The sequence below is a fragment of the Cynocephalus volans genome, chromosome 1, assembly GCF_027409185.1.
Source record: "Cynocephalus volans isolate mCynVol1 chromosome 1, mCynVol1.pri, whole genome shotgun sequence".
NCBI classification, from domain to species: domain Eukaryota; kingdom Metazoa; phylum Chordata; class Mammalia; order Dermoptera; family Cynocephalidae; genus Cynocephalus; species Cynocephalus volans.
This window is the reverse complement of record NC_084460.1, coordinates 120,746,706-120,771,551: the sequence shown is the minus strand read 5'-3', so window position 1 is coordinate 120,771,551 and position 24,846 is coordinate 120,746,706. Positions and strand designations below refer to the sequence as shown.

The following is a 24,846-nucleotide window of genomic DNA, read 5'->3' as shown; positions in this document are numbered from 1 at the left end:
AGTTAATGCATTTTTGCTTTAGTCAGCATACACTTTACATTGAAAAGACTGCTGAGAACTGTTCTTAAACATTACCCAAAAGAAAAGTTTTTCCAAATTGGTAAATTGAACTTCATCAAAATTAAAAATTTTTGTGCTACAAATTATACTATTAAGAAAGTGACGGGCCGAGCCCGTGGCGCACTCGGGAGAGTGCGGCGCTGGGAGTGCAGCGACGCTCCCGCCGCGGGTTCGGATCCTATATAGGAATGGCCGGTGCACTCACTGGCTGAGTGCCGGTCACGAAAAAGACAAAAAAAAAAAAAGAAAGAAAGTGAAGACAACCCAAGAATAGGAGAAAGTGTCTACAAATTATATATCTGATAAAAGACTAGTGTCCAGAATATAAAAAGAACTCTTACAACTCAATAATAAAAAGACAAATAACTCAATTTAAAAATAGTCAAAAGATGTGAATAGACATTTTCAAAGAATATATACAAATGGCCAATAAGCACATGAAAAGATGCTTAACATCATTAAGCTGGGAAATGCAAGTCAAAACCACAGTAAGACACCCTTCACACCCACCAGGATGGCTATAATAAAAAAGACGGACAGTAACAAGTGTTGAAGATGCGGAGACATTGGAACACTTGTACATTACTGATGGGAATATAAAGTGGTGCAGCCCCTTTGGAAAACAGTTTGGCATTCTTCAAAAGGTTAAAAATAGAGCTACCATACATCCTGGCAATTCCAAGAGAACTGAAAACATATGTCCACATAAAAACTTGTACCTGAATGTTCACAGCAGCATTATTCATAATAGCCAGAAGCTGGAAACAACACAAACATCTACCAATTGATGAAAGGATAAAAAAAATGCAGTAGACATACCAGGGATTATTATTCAGCCATAAAAAGAAATGAAGTACTGATACATGATACAGCATGGATGAACCCTGAAAACATTATGTTAAGTGAAAGACACAAAAGGCACACACATTGTATGATTCCATTTATAGGAAATGTCTAGAATAGGCAAATCCACAGAGATAGAAAGTAAAGTAGTGGCTGCCAGCAGCTGGGGGGAGGGCAGAATGGGAAATGATGGCTGAAGAATATAGGGTTTCTTTTTGGGGTAATTAAAATGTTCTAGAATTAGTACCGATGGTTGCACAACAATGTGAATGCTGTATACTAGAAAACACTGAATTGTATGGAATGTGAATTTTATCTCAAGCTATTTAAAAGAAAAGGGAGAATTTCTTTTGATAAATGCCCAGACCTGGAGTGAACAACCACTCACAAGAAGTTCACCCTCTGAAAGCTCTGTGATTGAGACAGGTATGGGGGTATGGGGTGGGCTACGGGGAATGGGAGGACATGGACAGAGACGTCCCTCAGCTGCATGTGGGAAGAGAAGGTAGGACCAATGGGTTCTTGGAGATGTACCAGGAAAGAATTGGGGATATCTGTATCAACCAGCTGGAACAATGGCCTGGGAATAATGAAACTAGAGGGGTCTAAGGAGTTACTTCCTTAGGCATGGCTTTAATATACCACAGAAGATCATAAGCATGGTAAGCCCCTCTCCCCTCCGTGTGGTACAGTTATGCAAAATGAAACTCACTCGAACGTTCTCCACGTGGTGCTGAGGAATCTAGGCTTTCTGAGGAAGATGTAGACAAAGACTCTGAGTGACTTTTATCACCCAATGCTGTGTTATTTCCTCCGGACTGTCGAGCAGAGTTCAAAAACTGGGTCAAAACCGAAGCATTCACAACTTCAGAATACAAAGCAGAACTTCCTGTCACATCTGCAAATGTCTTGTTGTTGGTTAAGAACCAGCGTGCTGTGCTCTCTCCACTGCTGATGGATGGGACTGACCTAGATACAGTCTCAGTCTGAGACACAGAACTTCCATTTTCTGCCTCAGAGCCGCTGGTGAGCGGATGTCCTCCAAAGGCTGTCAGGTATCAGGTAGAAAAAAATGCTATCACAAGGATATCCATGAAAGAGAGCCCGCAACAACTAAGAAGTGAGTCCTCTCTATGGAAAGATTCCCTCTGCCAAGGAATCTCGTACAATACTTACTAATGTATAACCTGACATGCACTATCATATTCTAAATAATTATTTCAAAACTTTTGGGTATCAGCAAGATAACAATATTAAAATAAAAGTTGGTGAAAGGGACCTTTTAAACAACATGTGCAGGTACAGGCTTGAGTGTTTTATCCTATTTCCCATATAAAATGGTCAAGAAAATCAGTGTGTCATTATGCCCAACAAACATGATGTGCGTAAATAAAGTGCATAGTCAGAGCACTTTTCTAAAACAGTTCTAATATTAATAAAGATTATTCTAATTCCAAAGTACTATGTAGAAAATAAATAAATAAAGTACAAAGAGTAAACAAACCATGAATTTGGGAACTGTATTTTTATCTGCATATTTGTTTGTAAAGATGATTTGTACACAAAATAACTGAAGCTAGTTTTAAAAAGCAAGCCAGCTCTCACTTTGAAGACAATGCTATAGAGTGAATAGAAGATGGAACCAACCAACCATAAGAGCCCCGAGGCGCAGGTCTCAACTCTGCTGAGTGAGCTAAATGGCCGTGTATCCATTACTGAAACCCTCTGAGCCTTAGTTTCCTCCTCTGTAAAAAGCAGGAGGAATAACACCTGTCCAACTAACTTCACAATGTTCTCATAAGGATGAAAATCAAAATGTAATAATATGTTATACCAGATAAAGGAGCTGGTGCCATCAAAGAGCACACTTGTACTTTTCTTTGGAGACTGTAAATGGTCTTGAAGAGATCCAGCAAGAAAATTCAACTATTTATAATACTCCTAATAGATCCAGTAAAGATGGATTACTTACTTGGGGAATCATTTTGCCAGTGTAAAGAAGTAATTCCAAGTTCACTGTCAGTGGATGGCTCCATGAATTCCCCATCCTCTGGAGTTCCAGTTACTCTGCTGTTTCTTCTCAATTCCACCGCAGAAGGTGAAGAAGGGACTGAGACTGAAGTTGTGGCAACTTTGGAGTGTTCAGGGAAACCCTCTGTCTCGTTTATAGGTTCCAGACTGACAGTTAGAGACTGAAGCATCCTTGCGACACCATCGGTGAACGTGGTGGCAACACGCGTACTCTCTGTCTGATTGACTGAGGGGCTTTGGAGATCAGTAGAGTTGTTGAGCTCCTCCATGCCTTCAGAAGCTAAAACAAAAAAAGGTATGATTCAAAACTCCTCAGGGGTTTAAGAAAATCATGGATGTATTTAAGTACAATAGTTTTATTACATTTGGGTAGATAAATCTAACTGCTATGGACCTAATATATATTCAATCATTTGTGTGTGTTTACACACACATGTGCAACCAGGACACACTCCTTCACTCTCTCCTCACTAGCTCTAATTCTCAGAGAGCTAAGTGGAGAAGCAGGGAAGATCCACCATGCACAAAGAAAGGCTCAAGCTAAGAAGAAGATAAAAGAAAGCAAGGCAAATACATTATTTGCCTTGGTTTTTATAGAAGATGAAAACTTCTACTGCTCAATTCCACATTACAGCTTAAACAGAACACACCACTGTGATGACGTTTTTCTTGTTGTTCTGTTTTGTTTTAGCAGTGTAACCCTTTTGTTTAAATGCTATTATAGATTAAAATCCAATGCATAAAGTGAATAAAAGTGGGGCCGCCACAGGGTGCCCAATTCCCAGGTCACCACTGAGGAGGTCTAGGGTTCTGCAGAACACAGCTGGGACACCACTGGCCTAGAACAAAAATCCCTAGCCTTGTCACCATCAAGGGATCTTTATTATTCCCCACCTCACGACCATCATAAACTTTATGTTTTGGAAGGCTATTAACCAAACTGCATTTATTAAGTAACAGAACTTCTAATCAGCAGGAGATACTCATTATTACCCCATGATTTGATCTAATTCCATCCAAAAACAAACAGACTTCATTATTGTAGTTAGCCTCATTCAGCATTAGAGACCAGCTCTCAAACCTACATACTACCCCAATGGGCCCCTAAGAGATCAAGGACTCCAGGCTGGGAAGTTTTTCTGATCAATAGATGGCAGCCATTAGATAATTGTCATGAACCTCAAGAACTATATACATCATTGGTCAAAATATGTAGTCTGCTCCACAGAGGTATGGTGGCTTGAGGATGGCTTCCTTCCACAAAGAACTTTCCAAAGGATACCCTGAGAACTGGCCTCCAGAAGAATAATTAAAATTATCATTCCAAACAGGAATACACTGCAGGAAAGCTTGGTGAGCAGGAAGAAACATGGAGGGCAAAACCAAAGGCAAGAAAAGAGTGTGCTTTTTACTCCTTTTAAGATAAAAATAATACAAAGTACTCTACGCCTATATAATGAAAGGCTTCAAGCTGTCAATTAGGATCTAGAAAAGGGGGAAAGGAAGTGTCATTATACACAGTTCCTTGAAGACTAGTCCTATGTGCTGTTGTAACCAAAAGCACAAATAAATTTCAGATATCGTGAGAGAAAAAGAGAGCGCACAAGAAATAAAAGGTTCCTCGTACTCTCGTACAAAACCATCAAACCAGCTATACCAAGAACATAGCCCGCAGCTGTGGCCGCTGCACTTCAACGAACACAAAATAAAGATGCAGACAATCCATAAAACCAGTCACCGAAGCAAAGGAATAGAAACACCCAGACAGAAAAAGAGTCCTAACCTACCGAAACCTACCTCTACTTAAAAACAAAAAACAAAACAAAACAAACAAGCAAACAGAAAACACTTTAGCATAAAAAAAGGAAAGCGTAATATAAATATGCCTCAAATGTTCACTCAACCACTTCGCTTGGCAGGCCTAACTTCATTCGAGTTATCCTCTCTATCCACCAAATTACAGCCCCATCAGATTGCTGGATTTTCTTTCAAAACACTTTTATTCCCAATAAACTGCATTATTTCATCCATTCATGTTCCCAGCAAAACACCATGGCAATAATACTGGATTCAGCCTGAATAACCCAGGCCTGTCTGCCTCTGGTGGTTTTAGCAAATCGATGGCCACAGAAATATAATCACAGAAGTCGCAAATGCTGAAAGTCATGAAGGGAAAATGCTGTTTTCCCTGCCCTGGGGGCTCTGCAGAACACTGCTGCCTCATCACATCGTCTCAGCATTTTCATCATTATAAAAGGCTACCATTTACTTACCAATTACGATGTGCCAGGCGTTGTGCTTAGTACTTTACATATTAATTTCATCCTCATGGTAAAGCTATGAAATGTGTATAAATACTTCTGTACAATTGGTGCCTCTCAATAAAAAGAGGAAATGTTTAGTCAAACTAATCTACAACCACCACTTGTATTACTAAATAGGCACCTGCTAAATAACTCTGGAGGGAAATTTACCATGATTCTAATCAACAGGCCAGCATTATTGATTATTAAATAATTGCCGTTCCTTGCTCATTTCTACCCTTGAAGCAGCCATTCAAAAAAGGGAAGACCATCCGTCCGGGAGCAGAAACAAGCCACGTTCCTAGTGTCTATAATAGGACATGGAAAGAATGCCTGTTCATCTGGTAAAAGTATCTGGGTCACTCTCTAGTCACAGCACAAAATACTGGGACCTCAGGCATACATCAGAATGCTCAACCTTGACTTGACTGCTATCCGGTACTTGCCAAGTACAGCTGAAGCAGCTGATATTTGAGAAAGATATTCTAAATCTACAATCTTCTGAGTTATTTATGCTCTCTCCCTTTACAAAGTGGAATTACCGCAGAGCAATTTACCTGGGCCACATTAGCTCAGCTACCCACAGAAATATTTTCATAAGTTGAGATCCATTATTACACCCGCAGCTCCTATTGAAAATTTATATAAAATTTAAGAACATGAGCAAAATTTCAATAAAACAGCAATCGAAGGCATTTTCCATTATGATCCTCAGCATTGCTTACGTAAATAATCCTCTTAGAATGTACTGCCCCCAAAACACTTCTGCCCACGGATGAAACTGTATGCTTACTTTATCTGGCAACCATCGCATGCCCCACCCGGTTTCCCTTTGTGCCCTGGTTTCCAGGAAGCTCAGTACTAAATTTAGTGCTCAATTGTAGCCACTCTCACACAATTCAACATACATATATCTCTTTCCACCTCCAAAGAGAGCTTTTTCCCCCTCTTTATTGCTTAGTTTACTTCTTCCCCAGTGATCGAATAGTACATGGTCATTACAGAAAATACGGAAAGTATAGATAGATATAAAGCAGCAAAAGATGTAAAGCTGCAAGAAAAATAATTTCAAATGATTTCTGATCTTTTTTTAAAAATCGGATCCCATTGCCTGGGCCTACACCTGCTTTAATACTGGAAGGCATACAATTTAGTTTTGGAAGTAGGTAACTCCTGGCTATCTCAGCCTCAGAAGAGGTGGTGCTGCACAGGTGTTTCCATGTGGCTGAGTGAAGAGCGAAAAGAGGCAGAGAATACAAAGGCTCAATGTCGTGTGGAATGACAGATGCTGAAACTAGAAAGGATCTTTTGGATCATGTGGTCTAATCCCTTCATGTTTCAAATAAGGAGCCCCATCCTCCCATGGCAGGCTCCTAGCTCATCATCCTCACGCTCACCTAGTAAGGAGCATCACTAATCTGACTGATCTAAGTGCAGGGCGGGGTCACATTTCCTAGTGGACAGACAGAATGGCCAGGTGTCAAAAGGCACAAGCCCGTGCTGCACTCCCTTTTCACTTCTGTTTTCCACAGAGCTGGCCAACAGGCCGAGTCAACTTGGGGTCTACCTGTGGCATGTTCTGTGGGCTCTCTCTCAGCACTCTTGCCCAAGTGCCTAGAGCTCCCGTATCATGTAGTCAGAGGGGACAGTAAAATCTCAAGAGTTAGATTCAAGGGGAGGGAAGAAGTACACCAGAGCTTTGTTTAGTGGGGTAGCAGGTGCTAGCCCAGCTTTAGAAATAAAGCAGAACTTTGTTTCCCATGTGGCTTCAGGTCCTTATGCATGTGTCCTCTGCATCCCCACAGAGAGGATGGGAGATTGGCAGGCTGGATTCAGACATTCTGGGATGCCTGGCAATAACCCCATTGAATAGCACCAGTGCCCTCTCTAATATCTAGGAGGGTGAGGGGACGCTCCCCAGAACAGAACACCCAGGTCACTAAAAAGGAAGAGAAATACACAGTAAAACACTCAAGGAATATGAAAGGTATGGTGGAACTCTCCAACAACTAAAATATAAGGTTCTAAAAGGATAAATGCTGAAAGAATTTTATTTTAGGGTTAAAAAACATAGGTGAATACAGAGTCAAGTCCAGTAAAGTTGGAAACATAGGCTGATTTTCAAATATACCACAGTAGTGGGTTGAATTTCAATTATAAATATTAAATGACCCTGACCAGAATCAAAGTGTAGCTTCCTAGAAAATGCTTCCTCTCCACTGCTTAGTAAAGCTGATGTAAATCACTGAACCACAGAACTTTGGAGCTAAAAACGATGGCAGCTTTTATCCAATCCAACCAATGTTTATGAATAATCTTAAAAAGCAATCTTCTAAAAACATGAGTCATAAATTATATCTAAACCCAGTCTGCAGGAAACTGTATACAGAGTATATGGAAGAGGATTTAGCTGCTTTAAATAGGCATTCCAGAAAGGACTTCTGGATTCAGTTTTTGCTTTGATGACATAAACCCAAACTCCTAGCCTTGCAAAGTACCTCCAAAAACCTCTGACCTACAAAAACTTTGAAATGGCAATTTGTGAAGCAACCCTACCTCTATTTCCCAAGAATATTTCCAGCCCTCTGTCCCACTCCCTGTGGCATGAGGACGAAAACACAAGCAGCACCCACAGACTCTGAATAAAACCTCAGAGAAGAGAAAAGATGGGCAAAGCTTCCGATATTCTCTTTGCCCCAGGGCAGGATGTGGCCTGTGAGGGTATTTGGGCACATGCTAATCCCCATTTCTTATCAGCTGCACCTTGTTCTGGGGTGGTAGGGAACCTAAGAGAATGCATAGCCACAACCTGCGTCCTCAAGATGATTACAGTCTCTCTGGGCAGAGAGGCGTCAGCTGACCTGGTATGACAAAATGTATAGCACAGAGGAAATAGAATACGTGTGCTGAGACTTAACTTACAGTAGGAAGTGGAATGGCAGAGTGAGAGAGACTCCACAGACACAGTTACTAATATCACGCCCTGCAAACACCTGCACTGTGTGGTTTTTTTTCAAAATGGTGCCTAAAAAATGTATACCCATGTTTTATTTGCCATTGAGGGAAATGTTTTTACAATCATGAAGAAATAAAAATCTAACTCCTAATCAAATGGTCCAATGCTCACCAAAACAATAACACTGAGTCTCTGTTGTTCATGTGTAAGGAAAGGGGGAGGTGAACAGAAAGGCCTAGAGCAGCCACAATCCAACTCTTCTTTTCTTCCTTATACAACTAAAGAGAATATATTTTAAACATGAACTTCAATACTCAGATAAACTATGTAGGTTGTACTTCTACCCCAAATGCTTGGCATTAGAAGAATGGCATTTTTGCTTAATGTCTTTTCCCCTCAGCCCTACTATGAGTGTGTAACTAGCTAGCTATACACATCCATGTGCCTGTTTTGAGTGACTTCAGCATGCTAAGCTGGGGATAGGAGTACTCACGGGAGAAAAGGTCTGATGGAGGGGAGTAAGCCGGTGTCCTGGAGAAAGGCAGCACAGAGAGCTCTGGTCGCGAGGAATCTCTCTTCCTGGAGAGCAAGGTCGGTTCTCCCATTTCCAAAGCAGGAAGAGAGGGGTGGCTGGAAGTGGAAGTGGTGGCCACTTGGATGTGCGCAGTCAGTTCCTCTGGGAGCCCCTTCCTGCTCTGCAGTGAGTCCTGGGATGGCCCCCTCCCCATTTGAGAAGGGGCGATTCTTCCTTCTGGCCCTGCACTGCTGGACAGCAGGTGAAGCCTCTCCAGGGCTGAAAGCAGACAGCAACAATTAAAATCCCACCCACAGACTTCCAAATGTCTTCATACTAATGGGGTCAACTCTGACTTCTATAAAATATATAGACGTGAGAAGTGATTAGGAGCAATAATTCACTTTACAAAAAATGAAGTCCTGAAAGAGAGACCACAAACCAAGACAAAGACTATTTTCAGATCTCACAAAGACTTAGCATTGTGTGGTAAAATGATCAGAAAAGGGGCACACTGCAGCTAAGTATCAGGCGATATGGAATGGGAGATCAGTGTTCCAGAATTTACTTGAATTCAACATGAACGAAGTTCCTAATATTTGGATGACAACAAAATGAGGCAGTATCATGTGAGAGTTTCTAAGCTCTGCAGCCATCGCTCACAGATGGAACACAAAACACTTCCGTGCGTATTTACAGAAGGGGTCCTCCGACCAGACCTGTCACTAGGACATGAAAACACTGAGTCACCTTCAACGGCTTCATCCTCTACTTTCAGGCCATCTCCACGTCCTATCAACTTTACTTTCTGAAGTCTCTTTACCAGTCCCTTCTTCTTTATCCCTGTGGCCACCAGGCCAAATCTCAGCAATTGGTATCTGGATTTCTGTGTCTGCCTGGGTGGTCCCCTTGACTCCAGGTTCCCTCCATCCTTCTACCCCCGTTCCAGACATCTTGGACCAGCCTGCCAGGCGGATCCTCCCCAAATTCACTTCAGTCATCTCACTCCTGTGTTCAAAAACCTTCAGTGACTCTTCCCACCACACCAAATCTAAACTGCCTGGTTTTCAAAGTCCTCCATGACTGTCCCTAACCCCATCCGCACACCTGTCCTACCTGCTCCTGCTCTCTTCCATGAGCAACTTACACCCTCCCCAAGGGAGGCCGGTGGCCTGGCCACCCCACAAAGAGGCCACACCTGTCCTTCTCTCCTCTGTACCTTCATTCACATTTTCCAGGCATTCCACTCCTCAGCTGCCCCTGCCACTTCACTTAGATACATGGACTTAGGCTCAAATCCAGCTCTAAACTGTTAACTGTCTGACCTGCACATGTTATGTTAGTTAACTTCTCTGAGCTTCGGTTTCTAAATTTCTATAATGAGTAACATGATCTCACAGGCTTGCTATAAAGATTGAGAGAACAGAAATGTTGGTGTGTAGCAGGTATCTAATCAGTGTTAGTTTTCTTTGTCTTCTCTTCCTCAGTCCAGTCTTACCCACTGAGTCCCAGTCCCTTCTTGAAATCCTTTGCTAAAAATGGCAAGCCACCAAGCTGTGCAGACTGGAGCAAGAACAACCATTTGAGCCCCATTCACACAAACAAAACCTAAGCCCGGCTTTCTCTCCCAGCCATGCCTCCCACCAGACCTGGTGCCTCTGAGATGATAGCGTGTAGCAGGATCCCTGGAGGAGGGATGAGGTTTGGACATAGAATGTAGATGCCACAGGATTGGCCGGGTTGCTCAGCAAATCTGTACTTACCATAGATGGGGCCTGAGTCTCAGGGCTGATGCATTCCAGCCCAGGACCCTTGGATGGGCACAGTGGCTCAGAATGGGGCTGGGGGGTGGCAGAAATTTTGTTTTCCAGGACTGGACATGCATGAATGAAATGAGCACCACCGGCACAAACTTACCTAAGGTGCCGCTCTGGGAGGTCAGAGCTGTTGCTGTCTGAGACGAGTGCCCCACAGGTGAAATGGTGAAGTTTGTTCTGCCTGAAGGCTCGTTCCTTCCTCCAGTATTTGCTGTTTCAGTTAACACAGAGAGGGTTTCCGGAGCATCCGAAGAAGCGTGGTTCCTGCTAGAGGTCTGAACCATCACGCCCTCTTTGGAGGCCACTGATGAAAGGTCCTCTTGATTTCGATAGAAGGTAATGTTTTCTGTGTGGGGTTCAGTGTTACTTTCTGGCCAGTGGTTCCTTACAGTAGCTGAAATAATAAGAAAATGCATCAGGGAAAACTTGCTGGCTTCTGGAAAAAAAGTAAACCTTCAGAAATGACACCATAAGATACACCAGTAGAGAAATGGATTCAAGTAGAATAATTTCACCTTTTTCTTCCATATTAATTATTCTTGCAATCCAGTGGAAGAAATTATGAAGCAACAATATAATATAGGATAAATTTTATAGTGCATGGGATAAATGATGGAAATTGATAGAGATCAAGATGGGGCTTCGGAAAGAGCACGTGAACTTCTAGCACCCAGGCAGACTCAGAGGGGGGCCTCTGAGGAGGAAGGTCAGATGAGAGCAAAGGGCAGAAAGCACCTCATAAGCGCCAAGTTTGTAAATATGCCTTGTGGGGTGGTAGGAAGGCAAAAGCTGGCAGCTCTTAATCCTGACACCTATTCTGGCAGGCAGGAGGTGGGACATGTGCAATTCTAGTAAAACATGTGAAGGATTTGACAACTAAAATTTTGTAATGTAAACAGGTTTGATGCAGTAATTTCATTTTCTTTGCTTTTATCCAAAGGAAATATTCAAGAATGTGGACAAAGATTTATCTGCATAGATGTTCATTACTGCATTATTTACAATAACAAAAGGAAGAAAGAGAGAAAGAGAGAGAGAGAGAGAACCTAAAAATCCTACACCTGGAGAGCAATTAAATCAGTTACAGTATGTCCATATGAAAGGACACTATGTGGTCATTAAAATGATGCTATATATAAAATAAAGAAAGACATTCTACAGATATTATTGAGTAAAAACAGCAGGCTTCAAGATAGAATTTAGAGTACGATCTCATTTTGTAAAAATAAATTAATAATAATAATAGCATATGTGTGTGTGCCAAACTCTGACGTAAACATTAATTCATTTAATCCTTGCACAAAGTCAGAGATTGGTGCTCTTATTCTCCCTATTTTACATAGCAGGCAAAGGAGGAATGGGGGAGGCCACGTCCCTCGCCCAAGTTACATGGTCAAAAGGAGGAGAGCCAGGACTTCACCAGGCAGCCTGCTCCAAACCCATGCCCCCAACCTTTCAGCTGCGCTCAGGAGTGCTGAGGAAATGTGGATCATGAGTATGGACTGTTACTTGAAGTTTGTAGATTAGAAATGATTTATATTCGTCATAAAATATATTTAAATAATTTACTTCCATAGCACCCAAGATGATGGCAAAGAGGGTATTAGTTAAAGACATTCTGAGGATGAATTTAAAGTTGGTGGTAAAATTGGGCACAGAAGGAATCATTTGTAGTATCAAATGTCATTTGTCAAGGCAGAAGGTTCAGAGTCCAAGCAGGTGGATGGGACATCCAAGTCCAATCCAAGAAAGCTGCCCCGTTAGTCTGGAGAACTCTGTGCCCAGCCCAGCCACATCTCGGAAGCCAAAGGTGGACTGCTGCTGGTAATGCCGGGTCCCTCAAGGATAACACCAAAAAGCACAGAGCATGCTGTGAACACTGTCCTTTCCCTGAACATCCAAACTAAAATGGAAGCAGATATGAAACATATGTACTAACTAGGGGACACTGAGTTTAATGAGTTTCTGGAGACGGCAAGGGGGAGGTCAAGGACAATTTGAAGTTATTGCTGATTTGCATGACTCCTTGAAAATCCCATTCTTATTTTCCCATTTGTGAATGGTATTTCTCTTTCCACTTAGGACTGGGGGCAGTGGGCACTGCTGAGAAACCTCCATGGGGATGGATGAATCGCTTCTGTCTATATGAGTCAGGCAAAAATGACAAACCATCTGACAAATCTGTAGAAGCTGCAGGAAAAACCTACTGTTTGTATCTAAATAACACACACACACTCACACTCACACACACACAGAAGGAATGTTACCTTTTAGATGAGCACTGCCCAGAAGATAAACAAAGTGAGACACAAACACAATCTTCCTGTGTAACTTTAAATTTGGGGGTAGCAACATTTTAAAAATAAAAAAAAGATAAAATTGATTTTAAGAAATATTTTATTTCATTCAACATATCCAATATATCATCATTTCAATATGGAATTGATATAAAAATATTGAGGTATTTTATATACTTTTTTTGGTATTAAACCTTTAAAGTCCGGTGAGTATTTTATTAGCATCATTTCAAGAGCTCAATAGCCACGTGTGGCTAGTTGCTACCTTGCTAGACAGTGCAGTTCTAGATCCATGGTTCTCACCATTTTCCCGGCTCTGGTCCACTCCTACCAGAAGCAGTGGCTCACTCATTTGGCATTGGGAGGGTGGTAATTATAAAAACTTCCAAAAGAGATTCTGACAAGATTTCCTAAAGGAATCATTTCCTCTCCAAATCCCTTGAGAATTACTGTTTTTATGCCGCCTATTCTGTTTCCTGTAGGTGATAATTAACAGAGGCTTCCTGGATGGGGAGGGAAGTTGCCCAGGCATCTGGGTTCCTCTGGGGCTCAGCCCCAGACAGGCAAGGCCCACACTCAGTTAGAAATGGGATGTGGAGGGGTGTTTCCAGGGCAGCTACAAAGTCCATAAGTTGAACTTGAGACCCTGGGGTTATGGACAGCAGGGACCCGTGCGGCACGCTGCCTTTGTTCTTCCTACTGAGCTGCAAAGGCAAGCTGCCATCCCGGGAGGAGGTTAAAGGGTTTGAGAATGCTTCCTCTATCCTCTTGGTTTACTGGGCACAATGAGAAATTATTCTCAAATGATGCCAGAAAAAAGCAATTGTGGGGAGGCAAAAGGGACTCGAAACCCATGCCCCAAGGCTGGCAAGCCATGAGCAAAGGGAAGGTAATGAACTTAACTCTACAATAGCCTGAAGACAAATGTGAGACTGGCCGTGGGTGAGTGTGGCCAGACCTTTGAGGAAGCAGCAATGTCCCCTTCTTCAGGGGACAGGAGTAAAAGTCCCAAACCACAGTCAGCTCAAGCAATCCCACTGTAGCCTCCAGGAGGAAAAGAATGGCCACATGGCTCACACTGAACCATGCTCTCTCCCTGGACGGTTGACTAAACATGTAAGAAAGAAAAAATGCACACTATAAACAAAACTAAAAGGCAGACAATAGTCCTGCAGTATCCTCAATAAACCTGCGACTATAAATAACTAAAAATGCTGAATAAAATTTTAAAAAAATTTTTTTTCTAAATGTACTGCTGAGCTGGGAAGAATCAAATCTTCTGAGGCCAAAAATAAACCACAAGCAGGAATTCAGAGAGGTGAGCTAACACTGAAGCTAGCAGCTGCCTTGGGGCATCTGCTCAACATTTGTGACCTTGAACTTCTGTTCTGATGGCCATGGGGATGTAGGAGATGGGAGACAAAACTCTCCCATCTCGGGTATAAGGCAAATAGAAACAAACCAGCCCTGCAGAAGGGAATCACAAGGAAACCTGACTTTCAATATTGGTTTTAGGTGAAAGAAAAAATAAACCCACCCGAGAATTTGTAACCACAAAGCCAGCCCTCATGTGGGTGTGCAGGACAAATTCACATTACCTGTGTGGTCTAGAACTCAAGCTGAGGATGTACTTAAAAGTGATCCTGAACCTTGTAAAAATACTAACAACCACTGAATTACATACTTTAAAAGCATTTACTTTACATTATGTAAATTATATCTTAAACACACACATCCTATTAATAAAGTGGGTGGTGGTGATCCTGATGGATAGTGCCTCCATATACCTGTTAGAAACAAATACTAATGCTCTCTAGATAAACAAATCTTCAACCAAATTTTTATAATTTATTGATAAAATTCTAAGGAATAAGAAATCACAGTCAAAAATCACAAAATATACTAAGAAACAAGGCATCCATGAGCAGAACTCAGCAAATTAGATAAGCAAAGACTTCAAATATTGGAATTATCAAAGGATATAAGTATTACAAAGAATATAAGTATATAAAACTACATTAGAAGAAATAAGAGGAAAATAGACTATAAATAATGACCAAAAATATTTTAAAGAAACCTAAATGGAATTTCTAGAAATGAAAAAATACAATTGAAATTAAGAAACTCAACAGCAGGTTAGATGTGGCTGAACTGAGGATTAAGAATTAGAATATAGATGACAAGAGAATATCCAAAATGAGATTAATAGAAAATGTGAAAAAGAAGTTAAGAGATAGGGAAGATAGAGTGAGAAAGTCCAACACACATCCAACTGGAGTCCTAGGAGGAGAAGAGAGAGGAAGGAGAAGTGGCAATATTCAAAAAAGGTAATGACTAAGAATTTTTCAGAACTGATTAAAAGCTTAAGTCCTCAGACTAAGTAAGCCCAACAAATCCTTAGGAGCTAGATAAAAGAAATATGTACCCATATCATAGTGAAATTGAAGAAAACCACAGACTAAGACAAGGTCTTAAAAGCAACCAGAGGGAAAAAATGACAAATCACCTGTAGAAGATGACAATCAGACTAACAACCGATTTCTCAACAGCAACAATGGAACCCAAAAGTCAGTGAATAAATATTTTAAGTGTGCTGAGAGAAAAAACCTGAAATTGTATACTCAGCAAAACTACCTTTTAAAAACATCTTGAGACTATCAAAGGCAAATATTTCAGTTAAAATTGAGTTTACCAACCATCTCCACTAAAGAAAATTATAGAGGATTTATTTCAAGCAGAAGAAAAACAATCTTAGATGAAAGATATCAGATGCAAGAAGATATAATGAGCAAATAAAAAGATAAATATGTGCATAAATCTAAAGAAACATTGAATTTATGAATTAATAACAATAATTTCTCATTTGTGGGATTAATAAAACAAGATGAAGCAAATCCTGGATAATGATAGCACATAAGTCTGGAGGTCAACAATTAGAATCACATTGTACAGAAGAGTACTTTGAATTATGTAAAAAATGCATTTAAGTTACCTCAAGCTGACCCTAAGGAATAGAAATACATAGGATCTTTCACTTCCAAACTGGTAGAGCTTGGAATAATATAAAATTTCCACAGAAAGCAATCAATGAATATTGCCTAAAACCAAAACAAAAATCAATAAACAGCAATATTAGCATGTTAGAGATATGAACAAAATTACTACAGGAATCAGTCAAAAGGGTTGAAAGTGGTTGATTCTGGGGAACAGAAGATGATGCTGGTCAGGGCGAGCAGGGTTTTTATAATAGCCTTATAAAATCTATTTGATCTTCAAACTATATTTAAGTTTGATAAAAATAAAAACTAAATTTTTAAAAAGTTGATTAATAAGCAGGGGTAAATATCTGAAGTGCATGATAAAAGTTTAGTGTCAATAATATGGGAAGAACTTTTTCAAATCCCTGAGATGTACATCTCATAGACAAAGAACATGAATGTGCAATTCACAAGAGGAAATATGTAAGTGGAGAATACATGAAAGTATTGTTGGAAAGCAAAGAAATGCAAACTCAAACTAAAAAGACCTTTTAAATTATTTATTTTTTATTTAGTTTTTCCTATCAAGTTGGTGAAGATTTAAAAATAATATCTAATATCAACGCAGGTACAGAAAATGAACATTTTCATAAAATGTTAGTAAGAATGTAGTTGACACAGTCTCTCTGATGAGAAATTTAGCAATCCATTGCAAAAGCCTTAAAAATAGACATATATTTTGACTCAGAAATTTTATTTCTGGAAAACAATCCTGACAAAATTATTAAGGAAGTTCACAAAGTTTTAGGTGTAAGGAAGTTTATCACAGCATTGACTATAATAACAAAAATTGGAAACAACCTAAATTTCTGCAATAAGGAGTTGGTTAACTTAATTATGAGACAACATTTTGAAGGACTAACAAAATATATTATTAATATAGTTTTAGTTACGTATTATGCTCACCTTACAGTCTCAAGTGCAAACATAAATTACAAAATTGTATGTACTTTATGGTCTCATGTTATTAAAAACATATCTACTAAAAAATGTGTCTCCTAAGAAAGAGAACAAAAATGGATGGTACCTTGCTAAAAGGACCCCAGGTCTGGAGACATGGAGAAGCCACTCTGTAATGGGCTTTCTTTGGTCCCCAGACTATACCCTAAGGTAGGTAAAGTCTGTAGACTTTAAATATAAAGTTAGCTCATGCAACTTGCTGATAATGAGGCATGTAGGTTGGGGCTCCAGTGGTGTTTCTGAAGCATAAGCATGTGAGTGGCTTCTGGCTGCACAGCTGAAGGACCGATAGGTTTACCCATGTCTGGGCTGCTCGGCCCTAGATGCCTAGCCACTCTCAGAACCAGTCACGGCCATAACCAGTGGCCTGATCAAAGAGAGGTGCCGATAACCAGCTGTCCAGAGCAGCTAGAGAGTAGACCACACACCCCTGGTCAGTGCTGCCACTGCTGAGCCTTGCTGACCTCAGAGACCTCAGAGACCTGCTGGCTGTGGTTACACCTCCACCTCTTCTCCTTAGTCCATGAGTACCACAGTTGCCTGCATTAGTGAGAAACTATTACCTCCAGTGTCCCTCTTCACCTAGGGATTTTTCCCTTTCTTCCCCCAGGAATACAGGAGATAACATTTAAAAATTGCTATTTTACCTACACCTTGTGAAATTGTGTTCTCTGTGTAAAGGTCCTCTCACCTAGAAGGAAATGAACCTGCTTCCGGCACCGTGCTTGGACCTAGAAATTCAGTTCTCAATAAGAGGCAGCAGGGATCAACATACTGTGGTTAAAGTCAGTCTGTCTGGGTTAGACTTCTGGATCTAACCCCTAAATGCCTTACAATCTTAGACGAGATACGTAATTTCTCCGTGCCTCAGGTTCCCTCTGTAAAATGGGGACTATAACAGTACCTACCTCACAGGGCTGTTGTTGATTAATAGACTATATACATGTATGAGCTTAGAACAGTACCTGGTACTTAGTAAGTTCTATATATGTGATGGCTACTAAACGGATTTAGGGTTATCAACTTTTAACAAACAGATTTGGGGATGACCTTAGCAGGCACTGCTAATCAATCACGGCTCAGTCTTCTAATCCTTCTTCAGGCAACGGATCAGAGCTGGTACAGAGCTGGCCCGGGCTCCCAGGCCCTCTTGGAAGCTAGGAATCCATTCTGATTAAAGGACTGAGGCCAGCCTAGTGGCAGCTGGAGCAGCTCGTGCCTCACTGAGTTCTGCTCCAAGACACTTCTCCTAGGAGGTACTGGGAGAACTTAGGAGGCACAGGTTGAGAACTGGGACCACCTCCAGCATGACAAACCCCTGATGTCACTGGCCCCAGGTTCCCAAAGAACAATATCCCACTGCCCCCTGTTTAACTCTGGATGCCCCTCTACTCCTTTTACTGCCTATGAACTCTTCCTTAGAAAAGGGATTAACAAACCACGCAGGGCGAGGCAGGCAGGACCCCCAGCACACTCCCACTGCCACCTGAGGTCATGTTTGATTGTGCGCTTTACACTATTCCATGTTGTATCTCAAGGAGAATGACAGGTTGAATGCTAAAATATTTATTGAAGTCCAAAGACAAAACCTTTCTGAAGCCCTGAGTTATCTAGGGTGGGTGAATTTTGTTGGTGGTGTGACTCCCTATCCAGCACCTGGGTGAACCCTGAGGAGAGGAATTTGGAGTAAAGTGGACAGGAATTCACAGAGACCTTCCACAGCAGGGAAAGCTAGAAGGGAAACTCCTCTTATTCTGGGTGGAAAAGAGAGACGGCCCTGGGGAAATGGAAAGGAGAAGAGATGACTCCAATCGCAGGGGCTGGTCCAGATGGGGAGAGAGGAGAAGAGGCTGCGCCCAGCAGACATCCACGGGAATCCTCCGGGGCGGGAGGGGGTGGCCCGCAGACTTGGCGGCGGCTGGCACTGCTCACCTCCCCCAGGCCAGCTCCCCAGATGATCAGAGACGATTGTTCAAACCACACTCACATTCCATGGCAACTGAGCCACACCGGCCAACCTCATATTGGAGATTAAATGTCCCATTTCTCAGGTTATCTTTTGAGCTGGAAATACCATCCTTCCCTCTGCATTACGCCCCCTGTGTCAGGCCATAACTTTCCTTCATACCATGAATGGAGATGAAATTAAGAAGAGAGTTTTATTGCTTTGCCTGTTTTTTTCCCCCCCAGGTTGACAACTTCACTTGTGTAGTGCCTTAATGTTCCAGAACATCTGTTTGTGAACCAGCATCATCAGGGATGCTAGCACAGCCCGGGAACAAGATTTCCTAATTAGCAGCTGCTACAGTCAACTCCTCGCCACCCCCACCCCACCCCCCAGTGATTTGGGGTTTTTCAACTTGCATTGTCCCTGAGCAGCGGAGTGGGAGTGTACAGGGAGTGTGCCGTGTCATCAAAGAGGCAATTTCCTCCCAGGGGCCCACTCCTCCCCTCCTCCTTCCCCACTTCTCGCCAGCCACTGCTACAGTGGGCCAAATGTCAAGTGCTGCCAGCCAGACGCTTGTATTTCTGGGGGACACAGTTGAAGAACAAGCCCTTTAGTTTCATTTCCCTCCATCTGGATTCAGATTTCACTAATATCTATTCCGTACTTACCACGTGCTAATCATTTTCACGTGCATTATATCATTTAATGCTCATGACAGCCCTGTCAAGTGGGTACTACTGTCTTCATACAGCACACGGGGAAACTGAGGGGAGCAAGATTAAGCGATGTTCCAGGTCATGTGCTCAACAGCAGCAGAGACAGAGTCTGAACCTAGGTCTCAATCCATCACACTCCAGCTTATTCTGTGAGGCTTTAAGGCGCTGGCCAGAACAGCAGAGCCAAAAAAAGTCCCACTGGCCTTCAAACCTCAGCCTTAAACATAACTGCACTGACCTTGTTTCTCCTTAAGAGGAATGAAATGGTGCCTATCACACAGGCTTTGGACTCAGACAGACTTGGTTTAACAGCTGCACATTACTTAGCTGGAAAACTGAGCAAGAGGACTTCTAAATCAGCATCTAACTCAGATGATTTTTATGCATAATGAAAAAAAGGTAATAAAGAGTAGAGCCAGAATGGAGACCAAGTAGACAAGAAAAGTCTATTTTTGAAATGTGAGGTTTGGGGTGATGTCATAACTTCCAAGTGAAAATGTCTGGTAGGGGGTTAAAGATTCAGGACTGTCTATTAGGGGGAAGGACAGGAGATGGCATGTGAAGGGAAAATCAAGGATCAAGGACTAATGTAAGGGAAAACTTGAATTTGGAGGGAGTAGAAAAGACAATAACAGAGACACAGATAACAAGGGAAGGATAGGATGATTAAAAGTAGGAGCCAGCAAAGAGGAAGGTGGTAAGTGCTGAAGGCAGCAGGGAGAGGCTTGCGAAAAGGCCGTGGATTAGTCAGTAGAAGTCCCCAGGCCTTCCAGGGGGTTGCTTGGTAGAGGAAAGATGAAGGTCACGATGCTAGAATGAAGGCTCATGAGGGAGGTTCTGCAACAGTGAGATGCTGATCCCCAGCTGCGGTATTTTCTGTTCCTGTCTCCCCGTTAGCTTTCCTGGGATCCTCAACTTGAGAGACCCTCTCTGGAGAACTGTGGAGTTGGTGCCTGGAATCTACATTGTTGTTGATAGCAAAAATAGATTCTTATACCTAGGAGAGTAGGTTTCTTTATAATTTTTAAAGATTTTCCTACAATTCAATTGCTCACACAGGGAGGGGAGAAAAGAAACTTCAAAAAAAAAAGAGAGAAAGAGAGAGAACCTTGTAGCCTCTTCCATTTTTAATTCCCTCTTAGTAAGATGGATGGCCACAGACTAAAGAGGAGCACAACACTGTTCACGGGTACTTTCCAGGAGAATGAAATTACGCTTCTATTCTCAGGTATCAAATTAAGAAATCCAACACATTTTACCATCTGCAAAACACTTTAGGTTCCCCAAATTATCTTTTTAGCTCCTGATGTTCTGAGAGGCAGGCAGGAGGTTAATTCTTGCCCTATTTTGGAGAAGAGAAGACCAAGGCTCAGTACTGATGTCGCCTGCCCAGGTTAACACAGAAAACAGGACTGGAGCCCAGCTCTTTGATCCCAGTGTCTTTCCTAATTAACCACACTCAAATGAAAACCAGTGAGGACTGAGAGAAGCTCAGCCAGCTCCTCCTAAATTAATTTATGGTGCATGGCACACTTCACTAGCTAACACCCATACTGTTTTGTGTCATTCATTCTGGCCAAAGTTGACTGGGTTGTCTTTCACGTCCTCTCCAAGGGGAGGCCCCATCGGGGGGCCATAGCAACCAACTAGTCTGACCCTCAGATGACAGGACTGAGGCCCACGAAGGGGAGTAATAGTTCCAAATCATCAATACAGCCAGCAGGTGGCATTTTTGAATTAAAAATATTTACTTTCACACCCATTAGGATGGCTATTATTAAAAAAGGAAAATAAGCATTGGCAAGGATGTGGAGAAACTGGAACCCTCGCACGTTGCTGGTGGGAAGGTAAAATGGCGCTGCTGCTGTGGAAAGCATCACAGCAGTTCCTCAGAAACTTAAACATAGAGTTACCATATGATCTAGCAATTCTACTTCTGGATATAGATCCAAAAGAATTGAAAGCAGGGACTCAAAGAGGTATTTGTACATCCATGTTCACAGCAGCATCATTCACAACAGCCAAAAGTTGAAAGCATCCTGTGTCCCTCCGTAGAGGAATGGACAAACAAAATGTGGTGTATACATACAATGGAATATTATTCAGCCTTAAAAATAAGTGAAATCCTAACACACGCTACAACATGGGCGAACCCTGAAAACATTACAGTAAGTGAAATAAGCCAGACACAAAAGGACTAATACTGTATGACTCCACTTACAGGAGCTACCTAGAACAGGCAAAATCACAGAGACAGAAAGTAGAAGAGGCTGGAAGGGGCTGGGGGAAGGGAGGCATGGGGAGTTACTACTCAATGAGCTTCTATTTGGGATGACGAAAAATTTCTGGAAGCATGATGGTGATGGTTGTAACACTGTGACTGTATGTGACGAGGTAGATTGATTTAACTTATGCCATTTTTACTGTTTGAAAAGTGTTCTTGTTTGAAAACTTCCCCCAACACCTGTGGTAAAAATTGAAGGCTAAAAATTGTCCTGTACTTAGAAAAATTTTAAATTCTGCCTGCCTTTGCTGTTTCCCACCTATGCTGTCCCTGACTGATAAAACCAAGAGCTGTATCCAGATGTACCTAGACAACCTAAGGAGGAAACCGCCCTGTGGAAGTTTTTGCCGTCCCTAAGTGATTAACTGGCTTATCTTGGCTTCTGTAACGAGCTTGCACTAGGCCTCGCCAAACACCCTCCATCCTCACACCAGGAGGGAATATGTGTGACTATATGATAACTTTAACTATGGGACTATATGATTTTTTTGCCTGTGTAACTATGTGCCTTTAAAAGACCGCTTAAACTTAGACTCGGGGCTGTTCTCTTACCAGAGTATCTGGAGAGACAGTTGCTGGCCGGCTAATAAAGACCCCCTTTTTAATTTCTCAATTGGGTGTTCTGGTTCCTTTTCCATGTGACAGCCTCACAACATGTACTCAAAATTGTACAAAATTGTACACTTAAAAATGATTAAAATTGTAGATTTTATGTTATATTTTACCACAATAAAAAAATATATATATTTACTGAGTACCAACTGTGGACAAGACAATGCGAGGGGTAGAAGGATAAATCAGATATGGAACCTGCCTCAAGGAGCTTACTGCTTCCAAGAGAGCCGAATGATGCCTCTGGGGTGTGAGAAGTTGCCCAGAGAGGCAGAGACTGTGCCCTGGAGTTTGGAAGGCTGGGACCAGAAACCACCCTCCCTTCCATGGCTGCCTGGCCCTTCCTTATGGGCTTCCCCCTAGGAATCCTCCAAATGAGGGGGATTTCAGGTCGATGGCCAGTGGTGGGATATTCTGGGACAGGCAGGAACTTTGGGGTGTGGGGAGAAGGTGGCTGTAATCTCCCCAGAACGGCAGCCGCCTACTCAGCTTGGCCACTCTGGGTTGTGTTTTGAAAAACTGCTGCGGATGTAATGATTTTGGGTGGAGGACGTTTGGGAGCCAAATGAGTTGTGAACAAAAGACTCAGCCCTCGATCTGGACAGTCCAGGGCTCTCAGGGAGTTTCATTTCCTTCCTTGTTCTCACCCTAAAAGGAGCACCCTAACAAAAATCACACACATTGAGAAGCCTTTGGACTTGAGGTCTGCTGATCAGATTTTAAAAGAGCTTCCCTGCGACAGCTCTAGTGATGGAAAGTACATAGTTACAAGGCATGTGATCCTCCCCACCCTGTGACGGTGTGGGCTTTTGCTCAGCTGAGCATCCTCTCTGGGAGAAAGACAGATCTGCAGGATGGAGCCCAGACCCAGGGGAGGGGCTGGCCTGGAGCTCCTGAGTCTGGGGTCAGCCTTCCAGAAACAGAACTGGCCCTGAGGTGGCCTCGGGAGCCCTAAGGAGTGATGCAGCCTACTGAGGCAAGACTGAAGGATGAGGGACCTTGATGTGACCTCAAGCTCTTTACTTTAAAAATAATTCTCCAGGTTTAAAAAAAAAAAAAGGCCTTGAGGAAATGCCTGAGGGTCAAAGGTCAGAAGATTCCCATTCAGTTAAATAAGCGAACAAAAGGCTTTCTGCGGGGGTGGGGGTTGGGGGGGTCCACCTTGTTTCCAGGGGCACCCACGTTGCTGCCTCCATTTTCTTTGCCCCTCCCATCCCTTGAAAAGGAAACACGGAGTAGCGTGACTGAGGAGGAGGCTTGTTAGGCAAGGGGCAGTTCTGAGAAAGAGGCCGGGACAGCAGCCCCTGTCACGCTGGGAGGCGCAGGCCCAGGGCGCAGGCCTTGCCTGCAGCTCTGTGTTGTCACCGTAGCATTCGCTCACACCCAGAGAGGAAGCCGGGTGGCAGGACTCCACCAAAGGAGACCTGCCAGGTTAGCGAAACAATAAAAAGGCAAGGAAAAACATCCTGGTTCCGAGGAGGAAGAGGGGGGACGGGAGGGGCAGGAAGAAGCAGGCCTGCTCCTAGTCCTGGGCCTCAAACACTCCCCCGCGTGCGCTGCCAGCTGCTTTCACGACCTCTGCAGTTAATTTATTCTACAGACCTTTGTGAAGTGGCCCAGGACTCTGAGGAAATCATAGAAACGCAATTTGTCTGGAGCGTTTACGACCATTAGAAACGGGACACAGTAGGATGGTGTCTCAGCCCAAAGGGCTCTGAGGCCTGGGCGGGAGGGGGTAGCGGCCTTCCGGCTCCCACGGGGTGGTGCTCACCTGGGGCTGAATGAGTAAAGTCTAGTTAAAGACAGAAACCAAAAGTTTGCTACTATGCTGTTAAAATTAAGACTGGGTAACTTAACACTCATTCAAATAAAACCAATATTTTAAAAAATCAGTGTATACCATAGCCAATTAAGACAAAGAGATTTTAAAATAGAGGGAGAAGAAAAGAAGGGGGCTGAAAAGAGAAATGAAACAAAAAGGAGAAACTTACAAAAGGAGGGAGAAATAAAGCCAGGGAATTACCAAAATAGACAGAACAGAGCTGGGCAATGATTATCATTATTGTTACGATTGCAGCCAAAACGTATGAAGCATCTGCTCCGTGCCTGGCACTGCGCTAAGCATTGACAGGGACTGCCTCTGAGGTAGTCCCATTATTATCCCTGCTTTTCTGATAAGGAAACCGATAAGTGTGAGATTAAGTAATTTGCCCAAGGTTACATAGCAAATAGTAAAATTTGACTCAAACCCAGGTCTGACTTCAAAAACACAGAAACAGAGAAAAAATGAAGGATAAAAAGGAAAGAGCAGGGTTGGCTGGTTAGCTCAGTTGGTCAGAATGTGGTGTTATCACACCAGCATCAAGGGCTCACAGCCCCGTACAGTGCAGACGCCAAGAAAGAAAAAAAGGAGCGAGCGAGCAAAATTCAGACAGAGAGCTTCAGAGAAATGGTACTGTGCCCTGAA

General features: G+C 42.5%; 1 protein-coding gene across 1 annotated transcript in view; it reads right to left on the bottom strand.

Moving 5' to 3' along the window:
* The window catches only part of HEG1 (heart development protein with EGF like domains 1), a 75,682-nt gene that overhangs the window by 40,927 nt on the left and 9,909 nt on the right, over positions 1-24,846 (bottom strand). The window contains exons 2-5 of the mRNA XM_063108915.1: positions 10,625-10,918; positions 8,687-8,986; positions 2,876-3,214; positions 1,616-1,951 (exon numbers count right to left, since the gene is read on the bottom strand). Of these exons, the coding sequence (XP_062964985.1) occupies positions 1,616-1,951; positions 2,876-3,214; positions 8,687-8,986; positions 10,625-10,918 (1,269 nt within the window). The remainder of the gene's footprint in view (positions 1-1,615; positions 1,952-2,875; positions 3,215-8,686; positions 8,987-10,624; positions 10,919-24,846) is intronic.